The sequence below is a fragment of the Mauremys mutica genome, chromosome 15 (assembly GCF_020497125.1).
Source record: "Mauremys mutica isolate MM-2020 ecotype Southern chromosome 15, ASM2049712v1, whole genome shotgun sequence".
NCBI classification, from domain to species: domain Eukaryota; kingdom Metazoa; phylum Chordata; order Testudines; family Geoemydidae; genus Mauremys; species Mauremys mutica.
In genome coordinates, this window is record NC_059086.1 from 1,458,793 (window position 1) to 1,471,976 (window position 13,184).

Consider the following 13,184-nt stretch of genomic DNA (forward strand, 5'->3'; position numbering starts at 1 on the left):
CAAACTGTGAGCCAGGATGGGGCTGTTTCCTCACACGGGAATGAAAACACTGCCTGGCCAGGGCATCGTTCCAACCCACCGGACTCCTGGGTTCCCTCCCTGGCTCTGGGAGCGGGGTCTGGTGGGTAGACCGGGGGGGCTGGGAGCCAGGACTCCTGGGTTCTCTCCCCAGCTCTGGGAATGGGGTCTGGTGGGTAGAGCAGGGGGGCTGGGAGCCAGGACTCCTGGGTTCTCTCCCCAGCTCTGGGAGTGGGGAGCAGGAATCTGGACTGCGGGGGGGCTTGTGCCCATCCGTCAACCAGGCGATAACCGGTTGTGAGCTGAACTAAATGAAGTTGGCCCAGGGGGGTTGGGCTACGAAGGAGCCACCGCACGGCAGGGGAGGGTCGCTGTGGTCCTGGGATGAACGTGCCAGAGCTGGGGATAGGATCCAAGAGTCCTGGCTCCCAGCCCCTCCCCAATGCTGGGACCCTCCAGACCCCACTAACACTAAAGACCAATGAATGACCCCGTGGCTAGGAAGCAGCTGCCAGGGCCCAGCCTTGCCCCCGCCCCATGGGCTCTGCGGAGGAGGGGGCGGTTAGGGTGTGACGCCCCATCCTGCTGGCCCAGTCAAGGGAAGCGAGCCGGGTGCTGGGGGGCACAGACTCGGGAGAGCTGAGTTCCCTGCCAGCTCTGCCACCGATGACATGGGCATGTTGGTTCTCTGGGCCTCAGTTTCCCCATCTGAAAAATTGAGATGCCTCTTTGGTTAGACGGTGAGCTCTTTGGGGCAGGGCTTGTCCCACCCTGTGTCTGGGCGGGGCCCAGATCTCGGCCGGGGTCGATCATTGGTCCTGTGACCTAGGGGATTATTTCAGCATGAGACAGTCAGGTCCGGCTGCGGCCGCCCGGGCGGAGCTGCGGAAAGCGAACCATCTGGAGCTGGGTTCTGCACGTCCTTGCGGTGGGAAAATCTGCTGTGTTCTTGGGAGCTGCCGTGACGTTAGCTGGAAACAAACGCTCAGATTAAAACCAGCTGCCTGCTCCTTGCGTGGCTCCTGGGGAATGGGGCAGGGGCCTGTCCCCTCTGGGGGGCGCTGGCTCCGACCCGGCCCCAGGGCGGGGACTGGCTGGCTCAGGGGGGCAGGCAGCGCGTAGAAGTCTCTGCCTGGGGCCCAGCAGTTGGCAGAGACGGCAGCGGGAGCTGGCTTCCCGGGGGAGCGCACGGCCGGGAACTCGGCTCCGGCAGGCTGGGCTCCCCGGGGATTCGGCAGTTCCCGGAATCGGCTCCCTCGCGGTGCTGGGAGGCGCTGGCTGAGGCCCTGGGCAGCCGGCCGGGCCCCGTTCGCTCCCTGCTCTGGGGATTGGCCCCAGTCCTGCGCGCCCGGCGGGTGGGGGCTGAAGACGGGAGATCAAAGCCTTGGAAAGAGACCAGAAGCGCCTGCCGCCGTCACGGGGCTGGAATCTGGGACACAGGGATGGTGCAGAGCTGGGGGTGGGAGGGGCTGCAAAGACGGGGGCCCAACGGGGGGGGGAACCCTAAACTGGGCATCGCGTTTATGTGTCTGCCTGGCTCTGCAGGAACCAGCTGGGGGCCGTAGGACTCTGCCCCCCAAGTGCCCCGCAACCAGCTGGGCCAGCCCTGCCCCCCGCAGCCCTCTCTGTGGGGGCAGCAGTAGCGGGGGAAGGGGGGGCACGTGGAACCGGGACCTCCGACTCGGGGAGGGGGGAGCGTCGGGAGAAGAAATCGACAAGGCCCAGCCCAGGTGCCAGGATTTAATGCGCAGGACAGCGACGCTCGCGGGCACGGCCTGGCAGGGCCGCGGGCAGACGGCCCCCAGAGCTCGGCCGAGTTCCCAGCCCACGGCAGCGAGGGCTCCGGTCGCTCGGGGCTGCAGATCAGCCAGGGGCTGGGTGCAGGGAGGTCCGGTGTGGGGTCCCAGGCCCCGCCCCGGCGCTAGGCTCCCCGCTCCCGGGCCCAGTACTGCCCGTAGAGTTCCTGGAAGAGGCCGTGGCAGGGGATGCGGGCACGCAGGTGGGCGCAGAGCAGGAAGCAGCCGGCCAGCTTGCGGTGCAGGGCGTAGCTCTCCTCGGGGGGCGGCGTCAGCCGGTGGCGCAGCATGACGGGGATCAGGGCCTGCACCCGCCGCGTGGTGCTCTGGCCGCTGAAGTCAAAGAGTCCCGGGGTGGAGAAAGGCTCCCCCAGGATCATCACCGTGTCCACGTGCGCCTCCTCAAACTCCTGGGAACGGGGGGGTACGGGTTAGCGCCGGGGGAGGGGGCAGTGACTGGAACAGCCAAGGCCCTGCACAGAACCCCCCAGCTCTGCCGGTGCTCCTCACTCCCGACCCGCAGCCCCTCCCCCCCCCCAGCCCTGCTGGTGCCCCTCACCCCCCGACTCGCAGCCCCTGCTCCCCCGGCCCTGGGCTCCCCGGCCCTGGGCTCCCCTCCCCCCTGCCAGCCCTGCTGGTGCCCCTCACCCCTGACTCGCAGCCCCTGCTAGCCCAGCCCTGCATCACTCAGCACCGCTCACTCCCGCCCCACAGCCCCCACCCTCCCAGCCTGGGGTCTCTGCTCGGGCCCCAGCACACACCCAGCCCGGCCGCTCACCTTGGTCTCAAAGCCCGTCACAAACTTCAGGTCTTTGGATTTCTGGAGCACCTTGGCCCTGTCCCCGTCGGCGGCAGCTTTCACCACCTGCGGCAGGGAGGGGCAGGTGAGAACAAGCTGCAGGGCACCCCCTAGGGCCAGCCCTGCCTGCCAGGGGAGAGCGCCCCCTGCTGGCCCCCTCCCCGCAGCACAGCGCCCCCTAGGGCCTCAGGCCAGCCCTGCCTGCCAGGGGAGAGCGCCCCCTGCTGGGTCCCCTCCCCGCAGCACAGCGCCCCCTAGGGCCTCAGGCCAGCCCTGCCTGCCAGGGGAGAGCGCCCCCTGCTGGGTCCCCTCCCCGCAGCACAGCGCCCCCTAGGGCCTCAGGCCAGCCCTGCCTGCCAGGGGAGAGCGCCCCCTGCTGGGTCCCCTTCCCGCAGCACAGCGCCCCCTAGGGCCTCAGGCCAGCCCTGCCTGCCAGGGGAGAGCGCCCCCTGCTGGCCCCCTCCCCGCAGCACAGCGCCCCCTAGGGCCGCAGGCCAGCCCTGCCTGCCAGGGGAGAGCGCCCCCTGCTGGGTCCCCACCCCGCAGCACAGCGCCCCCTAGGGCCTCAGGCCAGCCCTGCCTGCCAGGGGAGAGCGCCCCCTGCTGGGTCCCCACCCCGCAGCACAGCGCCCCCTAGGGCCTCAGACCAGCACCGACTGCCAGGGGAGAGCGCCCCCTGCTGGGTCCCCTCCCCACAGCACAGCGCCTTCTTAGGGCCTCAGGCCAGCCCTGCCTGCCAGGGGAGAGCGCCCCCTGCTGGGTCCCCTCCCCGCAGCACAGCGCCCCCTAGGGCCTCAGGCCAGCCCTGCCTGCCAGGGGAGAGCGCCCCCTGCTGGCCCCCTCCCCGCAGCACAGCGCCCCCTAGGGCCTCAGGCCAGCCCTGCCTGCCAGGGGAGAGCGCCCCCTGCTGGGTCCCCTCCCCGCAGCACAGCGCCCCCTAGGGCCTCAGGCCAGCCCTGCCTGCCAGGGGAGAGCGCCCCCTGCTGGGTCCCCACCCCGCAGCACAGCGCCCCCTAGGGCCTCAGGCCAGCCCTGCCTGCCAGGGGAGAGCGCCCCCTGCTGGGTCCCCTCCCCGCAGCACAGCGCCCCCTAGGGCCTCAGGCCAGCACCGACTGCCAGGGAAGAGCGCCCCCTGCTGGCACCCACCCCCAGCAGCACAGCGCCCCCTAGGGCCTCTGGCCATCCCTGCCTGCCAGGGGAGAGCGCCCCCTGCTGGCCCCCACCCCCTGTAGCACAGTGCCCCCTAGGGCCTCAGGCCAGCACCGACTGCCAGGGGAGAGCGCCCCCTACTGGGTCCCCTCCCCGCAGCACAGCGCCCCCTAGGGCCTCAGGCCAGCCCTGCCTGCCAGGGGAGAGCGCCCCCTGCTGGGTCCCTGTCCCAAATCACAGCGCCCCCTAGTGCCACACTTGTTCCCCCTGCCAGCTGGATTTCCCATGTGGGTCTCCCCCCCTGGCCCCGACCTGGGCCAGCCCTGCGGAGGTGGCGAGGGGGACGCAGGATCCAGGCCAGGTGGCACCAGGCTGCTCAGGAGCCAGTTCCCACGAATACTCACACAAAGGAGGGTCTACGGGTCACGTGCCCCAAGGGAGCCCAATCCTGGCTGCCCATAAACCCCAATTCCCTGAGGCACCCAGCACCGTCACAGACGACAGCCTGGCCCAGTGGGCAGGGCACCTGCCGGGACTCAGGAGTCCTGGGTTCTATTCCCAGCTGTTCCACTGGCCTCAGGCAAGTCCCCGCCCCATGACTCAGATTCCCATCTGTAAAAGGGGGACGACGATCCCAAGTAAAGCACCATTAGCTCCATGGATGAAAAGACGGAACGATGCAGTTGTGTAACATCGGGACCCAGCTGCTGTTCTCTGCTACACAGACCCTGGCCAAGATCAGGGCCCCGTCGTGCCGGGCGCCACCCAGACCCCGGCCGAGATCAGGGCCCCGTCGTGCCGGGCACCGCCCAGACCCCGGCCGAGATCAGGGCCCCGTCGCGCCGGGCGCCGCCCAGACCCCGGGCGAGATCAGGGTCCCGTCACGCCGGGCGCCGCCCAGACCCCGGCCGAGATCAGGGCCCCGTCGTGCCGGGCGCCGCCCAGACCCCGGCCGAGATCAGGGCCCCCTCGTGCCGGGCACCGCCCAGACCCCGGCCGAGATCAGGGCCCCGTCGGGCCGGGTGCTGCCCAAACCCTGGCCGAGATCAGGGCCCCTTAGCACCAGGTACCGCAGAGAGCGTGAGAGACGGCCCCTGCCGCAAAGGGCTCCCAGTCTGAACAGACACAGGGTGGGAGGAGAAACTGAGACACGGGGAGGGGTACTGACTTGCACAGAGCTGGGAAGGGAATCCCTAGCCCCCGGCTCCCGCTGCCCCTAACCCCACGGGCTCCGAGGCAACAGCCGGGACATCTCTGATACAGACAGGCAGGCTCCTGCGTGGCGGGCGGGCAGGCAAACATGCCCATACCTCGATGTAGTGATGGGTGAACTCTCTGCTGAAGGGCCGGCTTGCTCCGAAATCCAGCAAGGTCACCTGGAACCAACGACAGAGCGGCTCAGAGCCTGCACTGGGCTGCGGCTCAGGCCTGCTCCGGGCATGGGCACCACCCCAGGAAATGCCAGGAGCACCTGATCTCGAGCAGGGCCCCACCCCGCACACCTGTGGAACTCGCTGCTGCTGGGCCCTGAGAACGCTGCAGTGGCTGGGGCTCTGCCTGGCGCTCGGCCAGAAGGGGTTTTAGCTGATGTGGTTTTTATTGCCCGGGCCACGGAGCGGATCTGCGAGCTCCTCGCTAGAGAGCGGACCCGATGAATAATTCAGCCGCAGAGCACGGGTTAGACTGGGATCAATACGCCCCGGGGGACGGAGGGGGAAATGGAGAGGCAGAGAGGCGAGGGAATCGCCCGAGGGTAAAGGAGGAGGCTGGGCAGTGCCAGAGGAGAAGCTGAGGTGCTCCTGGCCCCCGCGCCCGAGCGCAGACAGCTCCGATGGACGTGTGGTGGGAAGCTCTGGCCCCGGGCTCCCCGCGGCAGGATTGCAGTGTGGGGGAGCTGTTTGGATTTCAGTCGGCAGGGCCAATGGGCCGGGCAGCTTCCCACGTTTCAAAGGGCCCGTCGCGATCAGCCCATCTGAGCCGCACACGCCGGAGAATGGCGCCTGGCCGTCCCCGCGCTCCTGGATGGGCTCCAGGCTGCCGGGCCCCTACAGGCCAGGGACGGGTCGGGTGACTACTACGTGTATTATGGTAGCCTCTAAAGGCCAGGGTCCAGGGGGGAGATTACTATGTATATTACAGTAGCCCCTAAAAGCCTGGGTTGGGGGGCAACTCTTACATGTATTAGGGTAGCTCCTGGAGGCCAGGGTCCTGGGGGGGCAATTACTATGTGTATTCCGGTAGTCCCTGGGTTGGGGGTGATTACTACGTGTATTATGGTGCCCCCTCCACACACACACACCCTGCGGGGGCCCTGGATGGCAAACGCGAGGGGCAGAACTGTGGAAATGGGGCCGGGGGGCTCCCCCCAGGATGGCTGGCATGGGCTCACCCGCTCTCCTGCAGCCCCCCTGCAGAGCATGCCCCGCTCCCCCCACGGCCGCGCCCGCCCCCGGCCCAGGCCCAGGCCCCACCTGGTGCTTGCCAGCGTCGTAGAAGAAGTTGGCCCAGTTGGCGTCCGTCTGCATGAAGCGGAAGTGGAAGAGCTCCCGCAGGCTGAGGTGCAGGACGTTGAGACAGATCTGGGGGGGCAGCAGGGGAGGGGACGGGAGGGGAGTTACTGGCATGTGGGTGGTGCCTGGGGACCCCCGGGATCGCAGGCACATTCTCAGCAGCAGTATGGGAGCTTCGACCGGGGCCCTGCCGTGCCAGGCCCTGCACCACAGGGTCACAATCCCCACGCTGCAGACCCAGAGATGCAGGGACTGGCTCCAGGTCACGCAGCAGCTTAGACACAGAGCCAGAACCCAGGAGTCCTGGCTCCCAGCCCCTGCTCTACCCACAAGACCCCACTCCCCTCCCAGAGACAGAACCCAGGAATCCTGGCTCCCAGCCCCTGCTCTACCCACAAAACCCCACTCCCCTCCCAGAGCCAGAACCCAGGAATCCTGGCTCCCAGCCCCTGCTCTACCCACAAGACCCCACTCCCCTCCCAGAGACAGAACCCAGGAATCCTGGCTCCCAGCCCCGGCTCTAACCACTAGACCCCACTCCCCTCCCAGAGCCAGAACCCAGGAGTCCTGGCTCCCAGCCCCTGCTCTAACCACTAGCCCCCACCGCCCCGGGGCGCAGCCCAGCTGCCGTGCTCGTCCCCTCACCTCGTTCCGGACGTCCTGGGGCAGCTCCTGGCACTGATCCAGGGGGACGCCGCTCCCCAGCTCCATGGTCAGCACCCGCTGCGTCGTCAGCTCGCCCACCACCCTGGGCACCTCGAAGAAAGGGTCGCCGGCCAGGAGCTGCCTGGGGGTCAGCAGGACGCCGCTGGCTACCCCTGCTCTGCCAGCCATGAGCCCCCAGCCCCCCAGCCCCAGCTCCGAGCTGGCGGGACTCTGCTTCTAGGGGGCTGGGCTGCCCTGCTGGGGGGGGCAAGCAGGAGCCCACAGGTGGCTTAGCTCAGTTGGAGCAGTGCATGCTGGGACATGGAGTCCCCGGGGCGCCCCCCCCCAACACAGGAGCAGTGCATGCTGGGACACAGAGTGTGCACCCCTGCCCCATGCAGGAGCAGTGCATGCTGGGACACAGAGTGTGCACCCCTGCCCCATGCAGGAGCAGTGCATGCTGCACTGAATGTGGGCTGGGGGGCCAGGACCCTGCTGCCAGCCCACAGCCCCTCCCCGGGGGCGCAGCCCGGCGGGTACCTGAAGCTCCGGGCGCAGTCGGCCTCGCGCCGGTAGTCACACTCCCACTCCAGCTCTCTCTGCAGCACCCGCAGCGTGTTGTCAGCGAAGAGGCCTGGGGAGGGCAGAGAGGTCATGGGGGAATCTCCCCTGCAGCCCCCGAGAGAAGGGGGCCGCAGAAGAGCAAGCCACGCCCGGGGGGGGGCAGGCGAGACGCTGGGTAACACGGCCCCCACCCTGGGCCCGGTGCAGCCCCTTACCCGCCGGGAGCACCGCGCTGAGCCTCAGCAGCGCCAGCAGGTTCTCCACGTCGCTCCGGATGCTCTGGGCTATGCCCGGGTACTGTGGGGAGGGAGAGAGAGGCGCTGGCTCGGAGAACGGGGGGGAGGCACCCCCCTGCTCGGAGCCCTTCCCAACCCGCCCGCCAGAACAGCCAGGCCACTGCCCCACTCAGGGGAAACTGAGGTACCCAGAAGGGAAGGGAGCTAATTACGGTCACAAAGCAAGGCAGTAACAGAACTAGGAATAGAACCCAGGAGTCCTGACTCCCAGACCGCCCCCCCACTCCAACCACTAGTCCCCACTCCCCTCCCAGAGCTGGGGACAGAACCCAGGAGTCCTGGCTCCCAGCCCCCCTGTCTAACCACTAGACGCCACTCCCCTCCCTGAGCTGGGGACAGAACCCAGGAGTCCTGGCTCCCAGCCCCCCCGTCTAACCACTAGACCCCACTCCCCTCCCAGAGCCAGGGAGAGAACCCAGGAGTCCTGGCTCCCAGCCCCCTGTTCTAACCCCTCCCTCATGCTCCCTCTGTAATTGGCCCCAGCTACCCTGAAGCTGCCACCCAAGGTGCCGCTCACCTGGATCTTCATGGCCACCTCCGTCCCGTCGCGGAGCACCCCGAGGTGCACCTGGCCGATGGACGCCGCTGCAAAGGGCGTCTCCTCAAAGGAGGCCACCTTCTCCCGCCAGTCCTGCCCCAGCTCCTCTGCCAGCACCCTCTGAAACGCCGGGGGGAGAGAGACGCTCAGCCAGTGTCCTGCCCTGGGGACACGCCGGAGCGTCTCGTCTCTAGGGCGCCGGCTCCACAGGCCTGGGGGATCTCAGGCCCATTGCCAGCAGGACGCCTCAGGGGCAACCAGGCTCTCCCTGACCCCCCGGGACACACGCCGTGGGGCGGCCGTCACTCACCCTGGTCTGCCAGGCCGGCATGAAGTCCGCGCTCTGCCGCACCCGCGCGAAGATCCGCTGCAGCTGGGGACTGAGGAAGCTGTTATCTGTGGGGAGAGGGGGGCTGGTCAGCGGGGTGCTCCGGGGCCCGGACCCCCCCCCCCCGCCACCTGCCAGACTCAGCCCCCGGGAGAGGCAGCCGAGAACCCCCCCGGCTCCCTGCCCCCCATCGCTGCTCGAACCCCCCTGCTCTGTACCCTGGACCCCTATGTCAGTCACTCCATCCCTATGGGCCCTGGGGGGCAGGGAATACACAGCACGGGGTGCTATGGGGTGGATCTCAGGGGGCCGATCCTGCCCGAGCTGCACAGAGGGTCCCGAGCGTCACTACCCAGCCCGGCGTGCGGGGCTCTCTGTGCACACCCGGCCCCTCCAGGGACGGGCCCTTCCCCGGGGCTGAGGGGAGGCCGGGCGGGGCCGGGCACCCACCTTGGATACTCAGCATCTGCCCGATCTTGAGGGCGGCGCCCCGCACCTTGCACAGCGTGTCCACGATCCGTGCCGCGTTGGCCTCCGACAGGAAGGGGCTGGAGCCCAGGACGGAGCCGCTGCCGTCTGCGCAAAGGGGGCAGGGAGTGAGGTGGGGGGTCCTGGGGCTGGCTCCTCGGGGGGCTGACACCCACATCTCAGCGGCCCCCGGCCCCCATGGGAGACCAATGGGCCAGCAAGCCAGGCCCCTGCACCCGCCTCTGCCCCCTGCCCCAGCGGCGTACGGGCCATGGGGATCCAGTCTCCAGGGCTCCCCTTTGACAGCCAGGCAGCAGCCAGCCCCCAACTTACCCCTCGGCTTCGCCTCCCCATTGAGCGAGTTCTTGGCCACCTCTGCCAGGGCCCCGATGCCCAGCCCCACCGCCAGACCTGGGGAGAGAGGCACGGGTCAGGGGGCTGCTGCTCGGGGGGCTGGGCAGAGGGGGCGAGGCCAGGGACCCCGCACAGGGCGAGCCATAGGCCAGGCCGAGAGGTGGGGCGCGCTAGCCCCTTGCTGGCTACTCACGTGCTAGTGAGCTCACCTACTGGTGATACAGCACGCACAGCCAGAGCAGGGCCCAGCCCGTCCAGCAGGGGGCAGGAGAGAAGCGGACAGACAGACACCCCCCTCCCTCCCCAGAGCAGGGGCAGGGGCAGGGACAGGGACACGGACACCCCCCCCCCCCAGCCCTGGGCTCTCGCGGACTCTACCTCCGAAGCTGGCGAGCCGACCGACGCGCGACGCAGGCACCGTCCGCTCCCGGGCTCTCTCGCTGAGCTGGTGGGAAGAGAAGAGGGGCAGGGCTGGGGGGGGGCATCGTGTCCAGAGGGGGAGAGTGCAGGTCTGTGACGGGGGGGCTCCGTTCCCAGCTCCACCACTGCCCCTGCCCGGTGACCCTGGGGAAGTCCCTGTCCCGCCTTGTGCCTCAGTTTCCCCTCTCGCCTCACCCCGTGTCGATCTGCGCACTCCTTGGGGCGGGGGGGGGCCCTGATCTTGGGGGGGGTCTACATGGGCTACCGTAATGCACCTAATAACACGCTTCGAGATCTGCAGTCAGAGCTCCGTACACAGCAAATGTTTAGAAACAACGCCCAGGATTTTAGTACGTGCTGAGGCCCCTTTAAGGTGTCCCAAGCACACCCCCCCAGCCCCTTTTTGGCTGTCCTGGACCAAGAGTCTATTTAACAGACACCCCCCCAGCCCCCTTTCCCCGGACAGCACTCCCACCCTGTGCCTGCGTCCCCCCGGCATCTCCCACTGACCCCTCCTCACCTTCTGCCTAGGAGCCCCAGCCGCCTCCTCCGGGCCCACCTTCCGCCTGGCCTCCCGGGCTCTGCGGATGTCGTCGGCCGCGAGGGCTCCCAGCGCCGCGTCTCGGTGGAAAAGCCGGCCGGGGCCGAGACCGGGGCACCCGGGGCCGGTGTGTGCTGCGGGCATGGGGGGAGGAGCAGACTGGCCAGAAGCCCTTGGAGCTGGGGGGGGTCCCCCTAACAGAGACACGTCTGGGGGCTGCTGGGGGGCCCCGTTTGGACCCGATGTGCCACCTCTCTTCCTTGGGACGAGCTCCTGGGGCCCCCAGACTCCTGCCTGGAACAGGAGAATCAAGGAATGTGTCTGTGCATGTGTGCGTCCGTGCACAGGTGTGCGTTCGGGTATGAGCGTGTGCGAGTGTGCATCCGTGCGAGTGTGAGAGGAGCTTGCCCTGAATTCCCTTCACACGACCCCATGGCAGGTCACGGGCACTGTCTGAACCCACCCACCCACCCTTTCCCTTGCGGAAACCCGGAGGGCGACAGGAAAAGCCAGCGTCCCAGCGCACCCTGTGTGAGGGCGTCCGGGCTGGAAACACTGGTGGACTGTCACCCCCCAGGGCGGGGAGAAGGACTGGCTACTGGGCCAGCCCTCCCAGGGTCTGGATGGGCACAAGGGGATACAGCACCAAGCACGGGACCAGAGACGTACCAGTAGAGAGAGACATGGATGGACAGATGGAGACGGGATGGCTGGAGACGGAGTGGACGAATGGATACACACTGGGAAGAGAGGGACGGATGGATGGGGGATGGCTGGAGACGGGGTGGACGGGTGCATAGACACGGGCCGGAGAGGAGAGAGGGAGCTGGGCGGACATGCTGTAAATGGATGGATACGTATGGCGAAGGGAGAGATGGAGGGGACGGGCGGCTGAAGAGGGACGGGATGGCAGTGGGACGGATGGAAACGGGAGGGACAGAAGGATGGACAGGTGCAGGTGCAGGGAGAGGGAAGGGAAGGACAGTGATGGACGGGCGGGGGGCTGGAGGGATGGACGGGGGTGGGACGGAAGGAGACGGGCCGGGGGGACGGACGGGCGGGGGGCTGGAGGGATGGATGGGGGGTGGGACGGAAGGAGACGGGCCGGGGGGACGGACGGGCGGGGGGCTGGAGAGAGGGACGGGGGGGGGCCAGAAGGAGACGGGCGGGGGGCGGGAGGGCTGGATGGGGGGTGGGACGGGGGGACGGACGGGCGGGGGGCTGGATGGATGGAAGGGGGTGGGACAGAAGGAGACGGGCCGGGGGGACGGACGGGCGGGGGGCTGGAGGGATGGATGGAGGGGGGAGGGACGGAAGGAGACGGGCCGGGGGGCTGGACGGGCGGGGGCCTGGATGGATGGATGGGGGTGGGACGGAAGGAGACGGGCCGGGGGGATGGACGGGCGGGGGGCTGGAGGGATGGATGGGGTGGGACGGAAGGAGACGGGCCGGGGGGACGGACGGGCGGGGGGCTGGATGGATGGACGGGGGTGGGACCGAAGGAGACGGGCCGGGGGGACGGACGGGCGGGGGGCTGGAGGGATGTACGGGCGAGGGACAGAAGGAGACGGGCCGGGGGGACGGACGGGCGGGGGGCTGGAGGGATGGACGGGGGTGGGACGGAAGGAGACGGGCCGGGGGGACAGACGGGCGGGGGGCTGGAGGGATGGACGGGGGTGGGACAGATGGAGACGGGCCGGGGGGCCGGACAGACGGGGGGCCGGGGGCTGCACGTGCCGACAGGCCGGAGGGCCCCACAGTCCCTGACCCCGCGTGTGCGGCGCCCGCCCGGCCGGGGTCACTCACCCTGCGTCGGGCCGGGGCCCCCCCCAGCACCTCGCCCACGGCGCCCCGCAGCGCCCCCCGCACCTCCGGCCACATGCTGCACCTGCGGGGGGGCAAAGGTCACTGGCCCTGCCTAGCACCCCTCCCCCACGGCCCCTGCCCCCGGGGCGGCCCCTCGCCCACAGCCCCTCCCCCACCCCGGGACCGGCCCCTCCCCCCCAGGACCAGCCCGGGACCGGCCCCTCCCCCACAGCCCCTTCCCCCACCCTGGGACCGGCCCCTCCCCCACAGCCCCTCCCCCCGGGACTGGCGCCTCGCCCGGGACCTGCCCCTCCCCCACCCCCACCCCCACCCCGGGACCAGCCCGGGACCGGCCCCTCCCCCACCCCCGCTCCGCCTCCCCGGGATCGGCCCCTCCCCCACCCCGGGACCGGCCCCTCCCCCACAGCCCCTCCCCCCGGGGCTGGCCCCTCCCCGGGACCAGCCCAGTACCGGCCCCTCCCCCACCCCGGGACCAGCCCGGGACTGGCCCCCGCCCTTCCCCCCACGGCCCCTCCCCCACCCGCGGCCCCCGCGGGGGTCGCTTCTGGTTCTCACCCGGGTCCGCCGCCGCGCGCCGGCTCCCGCTGCAGCCGCCGCTTCCAGGTTCAGTGGGGCCCCGCCCCCTCCGGCCGAGAGGAGCCAATCAGGGCCCTGCCTCGCGTGACTGCCGCCACGGACAGCCAATGGGAGGAGCGAGAAGGGGCGAGGCCTCGCCTCCTGCTGGGGTCTTGGAGTGCTCACGTGTGTGGGGGCGGGGCAATGCACGCGCGTGTGCACACGGGCAGACCCCTTGCACTCTCGTTGCACACTCGTCACACACTTTGTGGCCCCTTCCACACTCACGGCAACAGGGCACGGTCATTGCAGGGGGGGAGGGGCGGACCGCTCAGTGGTTCGAGCACTGGCCCTGCTAAACCCAGGGCTGGGGGGG

General features: G+C 69.7%; 1 protein-coding gene across 2 annotated transcripts; it reads right to left on the bottom strand.

Annotated features, from left to right (window-relative positions):
• Window positions 1-1,226: 1,226 nt before the first annotated feature.
• Window positions 1,227-12,875, bottom strand: COQ8B (coenzyme Q8B). Of its 2 annotated transcripts, none has more exons than XM_044987937.1 (15): window positions 12,809-12,875; window positions 12,233-12,314; window positions 10,406-10,720; window positions 9,844-9,910; window positions 9,445-9,522; window positions 9,094-9,219; window positions 8,626-8,711; window positions 8,295-8,435; window positions 7,697-7,778; window positions 7,458-7,551; window positions 6,918-7,059; window positions 6,234-6,341; window positions 5,073-5,138; window positions 2,593-2,679; window positions 1,227-2,224 (listed from the first exon to the last, which is right to left on the bottom strand). In XM_044987937.1, exons 2-15 carry the CDS (start codon window positions 12,305-12,307, stop codon window positions 1,940-1,942), a joined length of 1,752 nt encoding a protein of 583 aa, XP_044843872.1. In that variant the 5' UTR covers window positions 12,308-12,314; window positions 12,809-12,875; the 3' UTR covers window positions 1,227-1,939. The 2 variants fall into 2 exon arrangements, with proteins under 2 accessions (XP_044843872.1, XP_044843873.1); XM_044987938.1 differs by lacking the exon at window positions 12,809-12,875 and adding an exon at window positions 12,774-12,783.
• Window positions 12,876-13,184: the final 309 nt, after the last annotated feature.